Raw genomic sequence first — 18,608 nt, 5'->3', positions numbered from 1 at the left:
CATGCCGCGGAGCGGCTGGGCCCGTGAGCCATGGCCGCTGAGCCTGCGCGTCCGGAGCCTGTGCTCCGCAACGGGAGAGGCCACAGCAGTGAGAGGCCCGCGTACCGCAAAAAAAAAAAAAAAAAAAGAAAAGAAAAACAAAAACAAAAGCCAGGAAGCCTGTCTCCAGGAGTTGAGAGCAAAATCTGCCACTCTAGAGTTCTTTGCCCTGAGTAACTGCCTTATAAAATTGAGAGTCAAATGTACTTTCAGTATTCTTAGACTCAACTGGAAAGAGCAAACCACTTACATATTCTCATTAAAGGAAACCCCTAAAGTCAGAAGTTAAGGAAGGAAAAAAAAGTCCCAAAGAGAACGTCTGAGATGCAGGAGTGTGTGAGCAAAGACAGTAAACAAAGACTGGCTCTATAAAACAATAATGGTAATGTCTGATTTGTGAGGAAAAATAATACTGAAATACTGGACAACAATGTATATAAATTGATCTGTATATTGTTGGGGAGGAGGGCAAAAAAGTTAATTTCAGGACTTGCTAGGTATGTAGGTGAAAAGTCTAGAGTAACTACTAAAAGAACACAGAGAGTGTATAACTCCTTGACATTGGTCTTGGTAATAATTTTTGAGATATGACACCAAAATCACAGGAAACGAAAGTAAAAATAAACAAATGGGACTACACCAAACTAAAAAGTTTTTGCACAGCAAAGGAAATAAACAACAAAATGAAAAGGCAATCTAAAGAATGGGAGAAAATATTTGCAAACCCTATATATGATAAGGAAATATATAAGGAAATCCTACAACTCAATAGCAAAAGACAAATAACCTAATTTTAAAACGTGCAAAGGACCTCAATTGGGCATTTTCCCAATGAAGACACAGAAATGTCCAACAGGTACATTGACATCATTAATCATCTGGGAAATCATCCGGGAAAAGGTACTCGACATCACTAATCATCCAGGAAATGCAAATTAAAACCACAATGAGATACAACCTCACACCTGTTAGGGTGGCTATTCTCAAAAATACAAATGATAAATGGTAGCCTGGGTGCGGAGTAAAGGGAATCCTTGTGTACTGTGGGTGGGAATGTAAATTGGTACAGCCCTTACGGAAAACAATATGGAGTTTCCTCAAAAAATTAAAAAATAGAACTACCATATGATCCAGCAATTCCACTCCTGGGCATATATGTGAAGGAAATGAAGCCAGTATCTCAAAAAGATATCTGCACCTCCATGTTCATTGCAGCTTTATTCACGGTAGTCAAGATAAGGAAACAGCCTAAGTGCCTGTCGTCATAAGAATGGATAAAGAAGGTGTCAGATATAATGTAATGAAATATTATTCAGCCATGACAGAAAAGCAGACCCTGCCATTAGCAACAACAGGGAGGACCCTAGAGAACATCACGCTGAGTGAAAGAAGACAAAGACAAATACTGTATGATCTTACTCACATGTGGAATCTAAAATTGAAAAGAAAAGTTGAACTCACAGGAACAGAGAGTAGAATGATGGCTACCAGGGGTTCGGAGTTGGGGAGGTGGGCAGATGCCGGTCAAAGGGCACACGCCTTCAGTTATCAGATGAATAAGTTCTGGGGATCTAATGACAACACAGTGATTATAGTTTATACTGTATTGTATCCTTGAAATTGCTTAGCAGATTTTTAAATTTTTATTTTATCTACTGTTGGAGTACAGTTGGTTAAACAGTGCTGTGTTAGTCTACTTAGAGAGTAGGTATTAAGCATTCTTACCACACACAAGGGAAACAAGGTGAGGTGATGGAGCTGTTAATTAGCCTGATTGTGGGTGCTCACGTCACAAAGTATGAATATGCCAAACTGTCAGGTTGTACACTTTAAAACACATACAATTTTATTTGTCAATTATAAGCCTCCATAAGGCAGGAGGGAAAATGAACAAATAAATAAATAATGTGAAAAAACAACACAATGAACTCAAAGAAAGAAGAAAGTTATATTGATAATGGAAGAAATCAGTAAAATGAAAATAATAACAGATTTGATCAATAAAACAAGACACATGCATTTTGAAAAGACCAGTTAAATAGACTAGTGTTTGACAACCCAATTTAAGAAACAAGAGACAATATACGATCGATAACACTAGAAAGGAGAGGGTTCCATAACCATAGTCATCAAGGAGATAACAAGTAATATCTTCAACTGTACGTCATAAACTTGAAAACCCAGATGAAATAATTATTTTAATGAAAAGTGCAATATAAAATATCGAAAATATGAAATGGTAAAATGGAGTCAAGAAGAAGCAGAGACCCTGATTAGAAGGGATTGGAAAGGACCTGCTAAGATGATGGTTTGCCTAGTTATTCCTAACAAACCTTTAAGGAACAAATAATTCCTGTGATATATAAATGTTTCCAGAGCATAAAAAAAGAGGTAAACCTTCTAAACTCATTCTATAAGGCTAATGTAATCCTAACATCAAAACAAAATGGGACAGCTTAAATAAAAAGTTTCATCTCAGAGACATAAAAATACTAAAATATTATCAAATCAAACACAGAAGTGCATTAAAAGGATCAATCTATCATGTCTATGAAGAGTTTACTCCAACAATGCCAAGATTTTTCAAAATTAGAAAATTTACTAAATTTTTAAAAAAGGAGAAGATCCACATGTAGCTGCTCCCACCCCCAACCTCACTGAAAAAAACATCTAACAAAATTCAACACTAATTTCTGGAAATAGAAATCATGGGAGTAACTTGTCAGACTATCTGACAAACGGTATTCACTAGGAATCTCTGTCAACATCAGAATAATGGTGAAACGCTCTAAGCCTTTCCGCGAGAGCCAGAACAGGACTCTGGTGAAGGAAAGAAAAGCAGGCTCTGAGCAGGGATGCAGCCGCCAGCACGGAGGTGCTCCAGGCACAGCTAGAAGATCTCAGCCAACTGACACCTGAGAAATGAATTTCTCTTTCACTGAAAGAGAAATGTCAGCAGGCGAGGTGGCCAGATGAAGGATCGACATACAAAAATTAACTGCAAATAATGGCCAATACAGCAAAGTCATGAAAAATTGGTCCATGTAAGGTAGAAACTAAAATACAAAATACCAATAAGAACTATGAAGAAAATGGTAAAACTTCACAGAAGGCTACGATAGATCTCATGAGTAAATGGAAATATACCATATACCTGCACAGGAAGATTCAAATAGCAGATACATAGGTATTCTCCAAATTAATCCATAATAGTTAATGGAAGCAAATAGAACGTTTGTCCTATTAAATGTAAAAAAAAAATACCACAAAGTGAAGTTTTTGTTTGTCTGTTTTTGCAGGAATAAATAAATGAATCAGTGGAAAGTAATGGGAGACATCCATGTATATATAAAAAATGAGTATATAATAGAGTTGACTTTCCATATGAGTGAGAAGGTAACGGATTATCCAGTATTGGGTTGGGACAATTGACCATCCATTTGGGGAAATATTTGGTGAGAGTTAATATACACATTAAGTTTAAGTTCTAGGCACTTTTATACATTATCTCATTTGAACTTCATATTAACACTTTGAGGGACGCGTATTACTACTCATTTTACAAATGAAAGAAATTGAGCCTCAGAGAGATGAAGAAAGTGCTCGCAGGTCACACAGCTCTTACGTACCAGAGCCCGAGGCCAGGTCCTTCTGCCTCAGGGCCTGTATGCTCCCACACCATATGGAATTTCAATTAACTCCCTTCCCTAAACACCACAATAAATTCCAGATGGATAAAGCAGACATTGTTTTAAATGTAAAGAATATTGGAGAACATTTTATAATCTTAGGGTGGAAAAGACTTTCTTAAGCAAAATGTAACCCTATAAAGACAAAAGTTCAGAGGTGATCTCAAAATGTAAAGGTTCCTATGACAGAAGATGACATAAACAAATATAAAATAACGGTAACAGAATGGGAGAAAAATATCTGTACATAAGGAAGCAACAGGAAAATGAATAATCTTCAAATAAATACAAATGGCCAATATACACCTGAAGAGTTGCAGAAAATAACTAGAAACAAAGAAAGTGCAAATTATACTTAAATACACATATATAAAATGTATGTATTATATAATAGGTATAAAATATGTAATATTCTAAGTATTTCAGATATAACCATGTGTAATTATGTTTTTTTCTCAAAATGGGAAAACCTCTATTTGTTTACTATCCAACGGCACTAAAGGCAAGAGGAAGTAAGTAAGTATTCTCTTACACTGCTGCCGGAGATATAAAAGGGCACAGCTTTTTTTTTTTTTTTACAATTCAGTAGAAGGATAAAGTGTAAAATCTTCTCTGCTAAAAATCTCATTTCTATGTATCTCTCATAGAGAAATACACATGTACGTGCATGACAAGATCAACACAAACATTCATCTTAGCCTGATTTTCAAAAGACAAAGTTGAAACAATCTAAATGCTGATCGTTAGAGGAGTGTTTAAATAAATTATGGCATATCCATAGGACATCATTATTTGCAATAGTTAATTATACTCAATTAATCTCCATGTGTTGACCGGGAAAGATCTCCAGGGCAAAGTGTTACATAGGAAGAAAATTAGCTATTTGAAGATCAATACATAGGACATGATCCCATTTATGTAAAAAACAAAGCAAAGCAAAACAGTATCTTTGCCTAGGCATTGTTCTGCCTACCTACCGCTATGTAACAATCCACCGCCAAGTGTATTTGCTCAGGAATCTGTGATTTGGGCAGGGCTGGTGGGGACAGCTCATCTCTGCTCACTTGGTATGGGTTGGGGGGCTGGGCTGGAATTGTCTGCAGGCTCTCGCTCACACGCCTGGTAGTCCATCCCAGCCTTGAAATCTCACGGCACCATGTCTGCTTCAGTCTCCTCGCGAGGGCAGATGGGAAGGCTCATCCCGAGACGGGGGAAGGGAAACCAGACCGCATCTTTGATGGGAGGAGTGTGAAATCTGTGGTGTTAAAACCGCTGTAGAGGAGTGTGTATAATTTCTAAGAAAAAGATCTGTAAAGACAGATACGCCAACAGTTGATAGCTGTTACCCTGGGGAGGTCAGTAGATTGGGAAGTGGAGGTCGTAGTAGATTTGGTTAGTATACAAACCCATCTTGAACCGGCTTAAGAAGAAAAGGATTTTATTGACTCACATAACTGGCCGTCCCAGGGGTTCGTGTGGCTTCGGAGGTTGAAATGCTGCCATGGGGGCACTCTATTTCTCTCATTTTCCGGGCAGACTTTCTCCATGTGATGGGCAAGGCCACCTTGGAAGCCCCAGACCTAAATCCTCACAGGTTAGCTGCTCCAATGGAAGGAGAAAAAGTAATTGTGCTGGTAGCTCCAGAAGAGAGCTCCAGGAAAGATGCGGAGTGATAGGCTTGGGGTACCTGCCCTTTCTTACCTTCATCACTACGGCCAGCAGGTAGGGCATTTCACCTGGCCAGGCCTCTGTCACCTGCCCACCTATTCAGCAGCTCCTTACTGTCCTGACTCTGACTTCCTTTGCTTTGGCACGTGGGGAATTTCCTTTCCTGTGTTTGCTCTTAAGGATGTAATAAACCTTTTTCCGTCCTGCACATTTCCTGCAGTTTTTTAGTGTTTGATCATATTGATCAGAAGCTCTTCGTGGCTCCCACAGAGATTTGATTTTTATCGTCCACGTTTTTATTCCTCGGGCTGACCCTCTGCTTTTTCTGCACTTAAGGAATGTTGGCCTGACACCTTCCATTGTCAAAAATTCCAAGTCGCCCCACCAACGAGGGGGACGTCCGCCCTTGGTGATGCAACAGTCTTCTATCCCATGCACGCTTCAGTGCTGTGACTTTACCAGTAAGGGCCAGAAGTATCCCTCACTAGCTGCTTTCCTGTGCGGGATATTAGAAAATATAAATAAAATTGACATTAAGAGTCAGACTGCAAAGGAACCTCATAGGAATAAAAGAGGCAATAAGGTGAGTAAATCTGTCCGTATATTTTGCTTCCTCAAGGCAGTAGCCCCAGGAACTACAATAACGCTGTCCCTCTAGGTTTTTGCTAGTATTATCAAATTTGCTCTTCTGCGGTCTATTCAGTTGTCATATTTTCCAAAAATTAGGTTGCACCGCAAACTCAGTGGCAGGAATTATAACTTCACCTAAGATTTGCATCACACCAATATGTCCCGTCAGGGCTTAATAAAAATGATAATACTGTGTCCTTTCTTTACATTGACCTGAAAGATCATTTTTGAACTATAGTATAATATGGAATAACCCTCCAACTATTTCACAGTTGCCCTCATACATTCTTTTCTTAACCTTCCCTTGTGCAGCTCAATCTAGTTTTCACTTTTGTTAATGTTGAGTCTAGAAATAAGGCCTCAAAATTTGCAAAGTGAAACGCTCATGACTATAGCCTTTCTCATTGAATGATGAGCGGTGAAGTTCATCCTGGCGTATCCCTACCTGCAACTGAGCGATATTTTAGGGCAGCTCTTTGTGCCCTGAAAGTATTTCACTGTTAGTCAACTTTGGATTTTTCATGTTTATGGAGTAGATCTATGATTCAAGGAACCAAAAATATTTTGAAAATCGTGTATATTGACCATGGAATAATTATAACCCTCACCACCACCTAATTTTTACTTACCTTAAGATAAAAATGATAATTTCCATTTGCTGAGCACGTCCCAACTCTTGGGGAAAGAATGAAACCAGATCCACTCTGGTTGCCATGGTGGCAGTATAATTATCCATTTTAAACATGGCATCCATCAGGGCAAGAAGAATTTTAAAAAGGGAAGGTTTACTCTAAACATAGTACCTGAATGTCAGAGCCAGACTTGCAGTAGCTCCCAGTCTAGCACACCATCTGCCCCGTTGGCCATAGTTGATGCCAAGTGGATCTGTCTCTACCTGGGCCAAACTGTTTCTCAAGTCACATGTGTGTTGCAGAGAGAAAGCCATGCTGCCTGCCCTCATTGCTGCTCTGACTCCTGGATTTTCTGAGCCATCCCTTCTCTCTTCCGTCTTTGCTTAAGGCATAGTCAATTACTGCTACTGGCAACCAAAAGATGCTTAAATACAATCACAGAGGAAATTTAAGTATTTATCAAGCAATTTGTTGTGCAAAATAAAATTTGGGAGACAGCAAACCATTTCTAAGCATCTTTGTAAATGGATAAATTGCTAATAAACCTTAGGAACAATTATTGACATTTGTTTTTATGAAATTTTATAATAGAAAGTATTCAGTGCGTTGGGTAATCAAAATCTAACCAAATTCAATTTCTCAAATATCAATCATTTAGAAACATTGCATTTCCAATGGCTTATACATTTGTCCTAAAAGTCTTTCCTTCACACAAACCAATTGAAATTCCATTTTAGGTGTGATTCTAGAACATTTAGAACTTAGAGAAGAAAATGTCTTGTTTTTCTATGTCAGTTCTTAGATTCGTTATTTACTCAACACGTGTTCATTGAAGGCTGACGGCTTCCCATGAAGAGTGTCTGAGACCAGGCCACACGTGCAACGGCGTGGTTCAGTGGGATGGGCCGCCCTGGAGTCACAACACTCAGATCTGGTCCAAGAGCCCCGCCGCTGACTTGCTGAGTGACTTTATCATTCTGGGCCTCAGTTTCCTCACCTACACACAGAAAGGACTACTCTTCTCTCTACACTCAAATTCAACCAAGAGGTGAGTCAGCAAGAAGTTGACCGGGCTTTGATAGCTGCTGAAAATAAAAACTCTATTTCTCTACTTACTTCTGTGTTCTACAAAGAGAAACAATCATTTATAGAAAAGCAGCTGCAGACTTACTCAGGCAGGAGGAAAGAGGAAGTGCACGCCTTATTCTAAGGCTGGACTTGACTGTTTCTCTCCAGCTGTAAGGAATCTCAATTTCATTTCTCAGAATACATCTGTTAACTAGAATAATCAACACTTGACCAAAAGTATTACTCCAGTCCTTATTGGCGTGGTGTTTAGCATTTGTAAGTTACTTGCACACCTTGGCTAGGCCGATCCTCCTGCCGTGGGATAGACGTGAATTGCCGCTGGCCTTATTTTGTCTACGAGGACACAGGGCTGAGAAAGCAACTCCTCCGAGGTCCGACTGTATGAGGTCAACTAGTCCCGATTAAACCGTCCGACCTCACATCCCATGCTGAGGCCTGGACAGCACTCTGCCTCTGGTAAATTGCTTGAAATTTACTATGGGGCCAGATAGGAAATGCGCTAGGACAGCGCACTGCTTCACTGGAGGAAAGGCAGGTGCAGGTGCTATACTTGCTAATTCAGGTAAAAGCCCAGCAATGCAGACCCCAGGCTGACTACCCTGCACCCTGGGCTATTTCAGCTCTCATCCTGGGCCCGGCAAGTTTCTCCTGTCTTCTTCAGTCTTCTCAGTCGTAGGTGGAAGGTAATTCTCTATAGCCCAGGGCAGCGAGGACAGAGGCAAGATCACTGCGGCATCAGTTAATATGGGCCAACGGTGCCAGGTCCTGACTGCAGGCGGGCGTTCTGGTGCAGGATGGTGGTAAGAGGACACAGGCTTTGCAGCCCAGTGAGGGACGAGAGGCCTGTGAGAATCAGGTCCCCTCACCTGAGTCTTAGCCTCCTTACCTTCGAGGCAGGGCTGTTATAAAGGTTGAACCTAAGTATACAAACACCTACCACAGTGCTAGCACGTGGCAGGCGGGGACTGGTGGCTGTTAATTTGTCAGCAGTGCTGGCTCACTTTATTTAAAGTGGACCTGCTCAAACAAAAGCGTTTTCTTTGTTAATAGGAACACTCAGGTTTAACGAAGTAGTAAATGGTTCAAATCAAGATTTAGCCTGTTACTCAGTTTGCGGTGACTTCTTCTCAAGTAAGGGTTTTAAACTGAGAAAGTATCAACCCCATTTTTTGGAACAAAATCAGATAATACAAAGAATTTAAGGCAGGGGGCTTCCCTGGTGGCGCAGTGATTGAGAGTCCGCCTGCCGATGCAGGGGAAATGGGTTCGTGCCCCAGTCCAGGAAGATCCCACATGCTTGCGTACCGCAAAAAAAAAAAAAAAAAAAAAAAAAAGAATTTAAGGCAGGGAAAGAAAAGTGACTTAATGCTTTGTTTCATTTCAGTCAAAACACGTTGTCATCCTTTCTCGGGGGCCAGGGGACACAGCACGCTCCTGTTTGGTTTGTGAGGAAAACAACTGTGCGTTAAATATCCTGAAACAAAACCCCTCATAAAAACCTCCCGAGGCTATTTTGAGTCACGACACGCCATTTACCACAGTTACCTTGCGGAGCCTCCACACTCGTGTAGGATGAGGGTGATGAGGACACAAGTGCGTCAAGAAAAGCTGCAGTTGACCAGCAATTTCTCCAGATTAAACGAATCCTAGAAGTCTACCTCCCAGACTGCCTAAAAGCACCGGAACCAAGACGAAAGAGGAATGGGTCACAGGCTACAACAGAGAGGGAGACAATTTCCATAAAATCTTGTTCTATACATGCCGGCGATCGCTAAGAGTCATAAATTACTTTAGACAGAACGATGGGGAAGGGCCAGACCCTCCTGCAGAGGCACATTACGTCTTTAAAAGTGCACAGACAGAAAGTTCATAGTTTGCTTAGCGAAAGGTTTAATACCTTAATACGTGTGACCTGGAACACTATATGAGCGTGAGGTACAAAAAGATATTTCAAGTAAATACCTATTCTTTCTAAATAAGTAAAAAGTAAAAAAAAGAAAAAAGAAGTATATAGTAATAACACAATGGATTTTGTTTTGGTAAATGCTTTATTACTTCAGCAACTGAACCCACAGATGGTACTGGGTACCGAGACCACACCACAACGTCCAAGTCGCTGGAGGGCACGTCTCTGTGGGCGGCCCGTGGGTCCTGTCACTGCGGTATTCCTTCTCAGGACCCTGAAGGTACCCTCCTCTGAGCACCCCGTGCCCCAGGTACACCATGCCATGGCTGCCTGATATGCAGTGGTTGAGGGAACCGAGGTGCCTTGTCCCAGTTTAAAATAAAGTATGCTCTAATGGAAACAGTTTAGACCCTTTATCTAGACTGTAATAACTTGGTTATTAAACGTAAACAACTGGTGGTTTGCAGAGGTGGTGGGTGCATGAAATGGGTGAAGAGGGTCAAAAAGTACACACTTCCAGTTACGAATAACTCATGGGATCTAGTGTATAGCATGGTGACTGTAGTTAATAATACTGTATTGCATATTTGAAAGTTAAGAAAGTAAATCTTAAAAAGTCCTTATCACAAGATTAAAAAGAATTATAACTGTGGTGACAGATGTCAACTAGACTTAGTGGTGATCATTTTGCAATATATACAAATATCCAATCATTATGTTGTACACCTGAAACGTAATTAACATTTAATGTTATGTCGATTATACCTCCATAAAAATGTTGAAATCAAAAAAAAAATCAAATAAACAAAAGCAACTGTTCTACATTAGATAGCTTTTCACTAACCTTAATAAATACAAAAAGAATTCAATCCCATTTTCGGCACTCCCCGAGGGTTACCTGGATCTTTGTTTTATCTTATCACTTACCTGGTGATAAGGTTCTAAGCACTTATCTGTGACTTTTTATCGTGTCCACTGGAATTAATCGAAGTGATTTAAAGGACAGCTAAATCTAACAAACTCTGCCTCTGTAACACTACACATTTTAAAAAGAAAACATGGCCAGCCATTTGTCCTTACTGGAAACTTTGCATCAAAGGTAGGGAAAAAAGACCCAGCTTTAGATTAACTCTGTTCTATGCCAGCGTCTTACTTCAGCTCATTGAGTTCTCGGAACCACCCTAAATGAAACATACGGTTGATTCTTGAACACCATGGAGGTTAGGAGTGCTGACCCCAGGGCAGTGGGAAATCCGGGTATAACTTAGCGCTGGCCCTCCGTCCCTGCAGTTCCTCTGTGTCTGGGGTTCAGCATCCACAGATTCAACCAGGTGCAGATGGTGCAGTACTGCAGTGTCTACTTTTGAAAAGAACCCACGTGTAAGCGGGCCCATGCACTTCAAACCTACGCCGCTCAAGGGTGAACTGTATTTTAAAAGGGAAGAACCACGATCACGAGTTAGGCAATTTATTCAAGACCTAAGCCCTAAGGGACAAAGATGGAGGTCAGACACAGCAAGGTTTGGCCCCTGTGCCTGTCTCTCTCCAGTAGAGCTGTCTACACTGGAACTGCATAAACATGAAGAAACCCAGTATTAGCAAATACGTTCTCTTCAATTTTCACATCCATAACTTAACTCTCATCATTAGCTCTAATTAAAATAGAAGTGGAAAACTAGCAAATAGAATTGTTTTCAATATCGTCGATTTATACAAGCAAAGATTCGTTTAAACTGCTCTTCTCCCCATTGGACTGTCATTGACTATTTTAGTTAACTTATTTTCATCTAGTAAATAAACTTCCTAATTTTTATTTGTCTAGGTAACGCTTATCAAATTTAAACACTTAAGATTCTTAAACGTTTGGGAGTTTTGCTGGAAAGCAAATGCCCATTTGTAGGTATTGATATGCAAACAGTTCACATTTTAATGTGTGATCAACTACAATGTGCATTTCTCTACCAAACAGCCCTCTGTACTGGAAATTCAATGTACAAGTTAGGGAGTTATGTCTGGCACAAAAAAAGTTCTCATTAATTGCTTACCAAAAGAAGTCAACAATCAGAAAACAACTTATGGGTTTACGTGTAATAAACACATCCCATACGCGTGCTCAGATGCTACAGTGGTTCCTCGATTCTTCCTTGTGGTAGCTTCAGGGACTCAGCAGACTACGGAGAGAAACTGTTCTCTCCAACACAGGGTTAAAGTGAACCATATATCGCTTAGAAAGAAAAATTCCATTGACCCTTTCAATATGTGGGCAGTGGAGGGCACCGATTACCACGCAAGAAGTCAGTCTCAATCAGAGGTCAGCACAGTTCTCTGACTGGGCCAGAAAGTAGGTAATTTCAGCTTTGTGGGCTGTATGGGCTGTGTCCCAACCACTCAACTCTGACGCTGTACCAAAGCGGCCACACACAATGCGCTAGTGAATGAGCCTGGCTGTGTCAATAAACTTTATTTACTGACACTAAAACTTGAATTTCATATAATTTTCATATGTCACGAAATTGGATTCTCATGTTTTTTTTTTTTTAACCATTTAACAATGTTAAGATCATTCCTGGCTCACACACCATACAAAAGCAGGTGGTGGGCTGTATCTGGTCTGTGGGCAGTCACTCCCCCACCCCCGCTCTAAACATACGCTCTGTTTTAACACTTATGTTTTGCTGGCAATTAGATAACTTCTACTTCATTATTAAGTGAGAACAATAAAACAAAATTCGCTTAAGGCTTTGTCTAAGCTGCTGGTGACACGTTTAAGACAAAAATTTAACACTTACTTATGTCAAGATTAAATATACTGGTAGACGAACAAACTGGCCAAGTTGCATTTATTTCTTGATGTCAAGTCTGTACGGCTCTCATCCACACCATGGCATCTGGCCGCACTTCTGACTACAATACAGCGAGTGCAAGTTCACTTGAAAATGCACAGCTGCACACCTTATGTAAGTTAAAGACAGCTACACTAGTATTTGTTGATAGCAAAAGCGTGATCTGAAGCTCCAGGACTGGACCACTCCTGTTTGGTTTAATAAAAAAATGTACCCAACCATTAAAAATGGCCATCTGGGGAACGGGCCAGTATATAAAACGTTTGTCAGGTAAAATGTAACCATTTAGCTTTTTAAAAAAATGATTTTCAAACTTTAAACCTTTCTATTGAACTGTTACATGGATATACACTATTAGAGCACAAAACAAATTTGCTACGGGCTATATTTTCAGCAACTTGGCTAACTTTTTAAAAATCTGTTTGTGAAGTAATAACATTTTTTAAAAAATAAAATAGTAGCTAAATGAAATCTCTTCTTTGCACATTTAATGTGTTCGGTTGCTTCCAAGTCATCCCCGACTGCCAACAAAAACAACAGAAACCAGAGACCCACTCGAGTGTTTAATTCAAACCTATATTTGCAGTTTCTAAAATGCTGATCCACAGACCACTCTCTCGTTACACATGTGCACCAACGGAAAAGCAAAGAGAACCCCGGTCATCCCACGAGAGGAACAGCCCCTCTTCCAACAGTCTTCAGAAGGCTACACGTGCAGTCCCTGCGCCCGTCCAGATGGCGATGCAATAAATACACGGCTCGCCCTGCTCGCCTCGGTCCAGCCAGGCCCGCCACTACCTGTTGTAGGCCCGCTCCTTTTTGGACTTCTCCAGGGCCTTGTCCATGGTCTTCTCGTTCTCCCCTCGACATTTGGGGCAGTACCACTTGCCCTTGGGTTTATGGTTCAGCCCCACGCAGGAGAAGTGGAACCACTCGATGGGGCACTCGTCATTGTCACAGCCGATCATCTCTCCATAGGAGACCTGATTGCACAGACAGTACGTGGGCTCGTTCGGGTCAATGGGAAGGTCTGCAGGGGATGCTTCTCTCTCGGCTTTGGCCTTGGAGCGTTTCTTCTTCTTGGAGGCCTTCGCCTTCTTCTCCTTAGGTGTTCCGGAGGTGACGTCATCATGGTCGTGATTATTAGCTGCGTTTTCCCGATTCTCGTTGTTGCGCTGTCGCCGGGACCGCTTGCTGTTAGGCTTTTCTGCCTGCGCGACTGTCTCAGTTTTTGACTTATCCTGGCCAGCTTTGCTGTGGCCAGTGGTGTCACTGACCTCTTGATGTGCCTCAAAGAGTTCCACGTGACTGTCCACCTGCCTGGCCCGGTTCTCCACCAGCTCCACCATCTGACTCACGATCTGGATCTTCTCGTCGCCCAGCTCCTGGCTCCGAATCAGGGCCCTCTGAATGCAGTGCAGTGCTCTCCTCCGCTGGGTGCCGTCCGTCTCCCGCTTGAACTTCTCGTAATACTCATCCAGTTCCTTCAGGATTTCTGCAAAGGAAAAAATTAGCGTTACACCCTCACGGTAAACCCTACCAAGGCTTTCGGTTCTCTAATCTACCAAAAAAGGAACTGTTAAGGGACAAAAAGGACCAATGCAAGGCTTCCTAGCACGAAAACTTGTAACCTGTAGGCCTCTCTGGCAGGTTTTTTTTTTTTTTTTTTTCCCCCGGTGAAGAAAATCTCTAGAACTAAATACAAACGTCAACACAGTTCCTATTTATCAAAGTGCCCCTCAAAGCTCCCCAAGGGACTCTGTGTGCATTCAGAGACTGGGTAATGAAAACTCCTTGGACAGGCAGCTATGGGGACAGTTCAAGTTTAGGTGAAGTGCTGAGGTCCAAACCTTTATTTTCTATAAAATTAATGATTATGTCCTAAATTTCCATTGTTTTTATTCAAATATTTTTGTAATAATTAAAAGGCTGTTATTTTAGCTATTTAATGCACCGACATCTAGAATACCGGATTAAATTAGAGAACGTACATAAATACTACATAGTGACCCAGGGCCTCAGTTTATTGGTCACATCATTCCATCCCAGCACATACAGGAATATCTCTGTATTACCGTGTATTACTGAAAACAAGAATGGTTTGTCACAATAAGCCAGGCGACCCAGCCTTGCTTTAAAACAAATGTTGCAGATTTTACGTTTCCATTTACTACTTAAAACAATGACATCTATATCTATAAAAGACAACAGATTTTAGATAATCTGATTGAAATAAGGAAAGTAAATATTCTTCCCAAGAATCTACTTAAATACACAGATAGAAATTCCCAGAGTTATTTTCCCTAAACAGTAACCATTAAATTAAATAGTATCAGATTTTTCTCCTGAAAACCTTTTGTAGTCTCTTAAAATAAGGCAATTCAACTCTCCCAACTCAGAAGCTGTGGGAGGATATGGGTGGGACGAGTATAAAATGTGACATAACCCCTTCCAGATCTTATATCCAATTAGTTACAGGGCATAAACCTCACACTAGAGCAAACATATGAACTTAGACGAACACTACTTAAGCACATATTATTTTCCAGGATACATTCTTCAACTGAAGATAGCGCTGAAGACATTTCTTAGAGGAACAATGCAGACTGTCTGCCACCAGAAAGGAGGAATGCCATAGTCTCACGGGCTCTTGGAGTAATTATTCCTGAAAATAAACAGCTCTACTCAACTTATCCAAGTTCTGTTTCACAGGTGCTAAAATATGAGTTTCTGCCATTTATTTTTTAAGTGGATTACACATTACAAAACTGTATCACTTGGTTTAATTAGTAACCAAGTTTCTAAAGACAATTACCATTTCATAGAAAAGAGAACAATTCCATCATATTGCTAATTTAAAATTTCATAGCATACAGCTTCTTTTACATCACAAGCAAGCTTACGGCCACGTGAAGCCCCGCTGTGGGGAAGAAACAAACACCCCATTACAAAATTACCGAGAAATAATTCTTTTACCTACACAACAGCATACATCTCTTCGATGCCCCAAGCGAAGCATTCTTATCGACAAAGCCACTGAAGTACAAACATCTGTAAACAGGAACCCCTGTGCTAACTAGGGCGGCATCCTGTTAGCACACCTGGCTTCTTCAGCTTCATCAGCTCCAACCGCTGCTGACCCTTTTTTCTAAAAATGCTCCATACCGTCACTATAGGAAAGCAATGGTACCGTGGAAAGAATCTAAGGATTAAGTGAGACTGCAGCCAAATTTAAACTGATCTGTCCAATTATTAGAAATGTTTTCTTTGTTTTACACAGGGATTGCGCTGAAGTTCTTTATGAAGCCTTCTTCCTTGGTGCGTGGGCATTTAAAAAATAATACTTTAAAAGTAGCTGAAAATATTTTAAATTCAAAATAACCTCAAATATCATTGGTAAACTAATTACGACCCATCCTTATGAATTAATGTTCGGTTGATGTTTACTATGCAAATACTGTTAACCAAAGTTTGACTTGCAACCTAGGAGTTCTTTTAAAAATAAAGCCTTAATTTTTAGGTTAGACTGTGCTGCGTATCTCAACACTCAGTACTAAATCCCAACCAAATGAGTTACGACTATTACCATGACGGATGTTAAGGCTCTGCAGCTCACACAGGGCACTGGCTTCCACGTGAGCCGGGTAGCGTGCGGGTGGGACCGATTTTCTCCGAAGGAGCCAAGTACGCACTGAGCGTGTATTAACTCGACGGAAGACACTCCGGCTCTGAATCGGTAAAACAGGGTGTCAGACAGTAAGGAAAGCTGTAAGAAAGCAACCTCAACGGTATACTGACGTGGACGCTCGAGAATTTTCAGTATGAACTTCTTCGTCTCCTTGCGATTTCCTAGAAATGCTAAGGAACAGTGCCGGTGACGACGAATTCCTCAAAGACTGGGAACCCCGTTAACTCTCCGCTTTAGTCATTCCACCACCCGAGCCGCCTCCGAGCTCAGCGCACACGGGACCCCCTCGGGGGCCGCCCGGCTCTCCCTGTCCCGAGTCACCGACCCACCAGGCCCGGGTCACTCACGCTGCCCCCGCTACACGCAGCCGCACCCGCGGGTCCTCGGGGCCCGGGCGGGAGGCCCAACTGCGCCCTCGGCAGCCCCGGCAGCAAGGATTGCCAGCCTCGCCCTGTCCCCCGGGCGCCGCCATTGCTCCGCGACTGAAGTGACCAGCATCACGTCCGTGGGGGCGGGGCCAAGCCGATCCCCGCCAATGGGGAGGTGACCAGCCGGCGGTGCGCCCCGCCCCTGGAACCACTGCCTATGGGGATCGCCGGGCCGGAGGGCGGAGGCCAGGCGAGGCACCAATCACAACGCAGGACCAGAGAACACAGCCCGCCCTAGCTACACCAATGGCCAATGCGACGGCGGAGGCCGAGAGACCCGAAGACATTCAAATCAACTCGACCTCCTCCCTCCTCCCCGCCCCTCTACCAAAGAGAAAAAAGCAAGCAGCGGAAACAGAGACCCGTGCCAGTCACTGCGCAAGGCCCGCCCTCATCCGGCCCAGCAACCAATGGTTCAGCAGCGGACTGATAAGGACATTCCATGGGAGATGCCACGGCCAATTACAGGAGGCCGAGGCGGAACATTCGCAATATGCTAATAAGGCTCCTATAAAAGTCGCTGCGAAGCCGAGCCTTTGGTAGAGCGCGCAGGGGCGCCTTCCCCTCAGGGGTTTTCGGGGCGCTGTGGGGCGCTTTCTGGCTTCCCACCTCCCCCCACTCTTCCGTTTGCCTGCTGCGCAGTCCTGTAAACATGGGTAAACTCCGAGTGACTATCCACGTTCCAAATACAGACCCCAATGCCGTGCCTGACCAGGCAGGAAAGTTTCCGCAACAGCCAGCAATTCCCAGCGGACCCGAACCCTCCGTCTCTCTCCGGCAGTCTGGGCAGCCGGGGCTGCAGAGAACGACCCACAGGTCCTCTCCCCTGCCATGTTCCTCTCCAAGCCGACAATACTTGCCTGCGCCCCCCGAGCGCAGCACAGATGGGCGACTTCTTCGCCCCATCCTCCCTTCCCTGCCCTCCCCTTCCCCACTGCACACACGGAATAAAGCCCTGGCCCTCCGCGAACTACACCCGGCCGCGTCGCCCCTCTCAAGTCGGCCCTCACTCGGTGTCCAGGACCGGGGGCTGGGCGGGGGCGACTGGGGCTACACCACGCGAGGTACGGACCCTGGACTTTATGTAACACTCAGATTCGGGACTGGGTGAAGGTGGTTCCGGGGATAGCGAGCAGGGCCGGGGGACCCCTCGTCCGCAGCGCCCTCCCAGCAGCCCTGCGCGCAGCCCCGTCCCTGCGCCCCTCAGCCTAGCGACCGCGGCACATCCCTCCCTCGGCGCTGTAGCCTGCGCCCCCTGCGCCCCCTCCCCCGCAGCACCCCGCCTCGTCACTTCACTACAAAGAGCGCTTTGCTCGCGCAGCCTGGCGTTGAGACCTCTCGTTCCTCCTTCCTCCTCCGTGTCCGGGCTTCGCGCACAAGGACCTTGGCAAATCAAAGACGCTCCACACCTTTTGTTTCTGCCGGCAAGGGCCCCGCCGCGGGCTCCCGGCTCTCCAGGAGGGGAGCAGGACGGCCCGCAGCCCCGCGGCGCGCCGCGACCGGTGGGGATGGAGCAGCCGCCCCCGCCCATCCATCCCGCCGTACCTTGGTATTTCGCGTCGATCTCCCGCATCAGAGAGACGTTTCTCTGCAGATCGAAAGGCAGAGACTCGATGGAGTCCAGGTAGTCCTCCACATAGTTCACCAGGTGGATCTGCTCCCCGTTGGCAGGGCTCAACATGGTTCACCGAGGTCCCCGGCGACTCCGCGCGGCTTTCCGCTTCCTCCGGCCCCCGCCCCCTCGGAGCCCAGCGCTGCAAAATGCAAGGCTCCCGCCCGCCGTCGCCCCCCCTCCGGCCGGCCCCGCGCCGCTACATCTGCGAGCCGCGCTGCCTGGGCCCGGGGACCGGCGCCTGGCGGGCCGGACCGGCGCTCGGCGGCCTCAGGCGCGGGGCGGGCGCAGGCGGGCGTGCGGGCGCGCACCCCGGCGCAGGGGCCGGGGCCGGGGCCGAGCGAGCGCGGGAAGGGGCGCGCGCCGCCCGCCGCGCCGCACTTG

At 44.1% G+C, this 18,608-nt stretch overlaps 2 protein-coding genes across 3 annotated transcripts; both read right to left on the bottom strand.

Annotated features, from left to right (window-relative positions):
• Positions 1-13,040: 13,040 nt before the first annotated feature.
• On the bottom strand, positions 13,041-18,430 carry LOC116743138 (inhibitor of growth protein 1). 2 transcript variants are annotated; one of them, XM_032611418.1, is made up of 2 exons: positions 18,158-18,430; positions 13,041-13,991 (listed from the first exon to the last, which is right to left on the bottom strand). In XM_032611418.1, the coding sequence occupies exons 1-2, from the start codon at positions 18,291-18,293 to the stop codon at positions 13,291-13,293; spliced, it is 837 nt and encodes a 278-aa protein (XP_032467309.1). In that variant the 5' UTR covers positions 18,294-18,430; the 3' UTR covers positions 13,041-13,290. The 2 variants fall into 2 exon arrangements, with proteins under 2 accessions (XP_032467309.1, XP_032467310.1); XM_032611419.1 differs by lacking the exon at positions 18,158-18,430 and adding an exon at positions 15,473-16,668.
• Positions 16,519-17,465, bottom strand: ING1 (inhibitor of growth family member 1). Its single transcript, XM_032611420.1, is given in 2 exon segments — positions 16,519-16,750; positions 16,752-17,465. Coding segments are annotated over 2 exon segments (528 nt in total). The 5' UTR covers positions 17,057-17,465; the 3' UTR covers positions 16,519-16,527.
• Positions 18,431-18,608: the final 178 nt, after the last annotated feature.

Source organism: Phocoena sinus, chromosome 18, assembly GCF_008692025.1.
Source record: "Phocoena sinus isolate mPhoSin1 chromosome 18, mPhoSin1.pri, whole genome shotgun sequence".
Taxonomy (NCBI): domain Eukaryota; kingdom Metazoa; phylum Chordata; class Mammalia; order Artiodactyla; family Phocoenidae; genus Phocoena; species Phocoena sinus.
The sequence above is the reverse complement of the archived record's forward strand: the minus strand, read 5'-3'. Positions and strand labels throughout refer to the sequence as shown.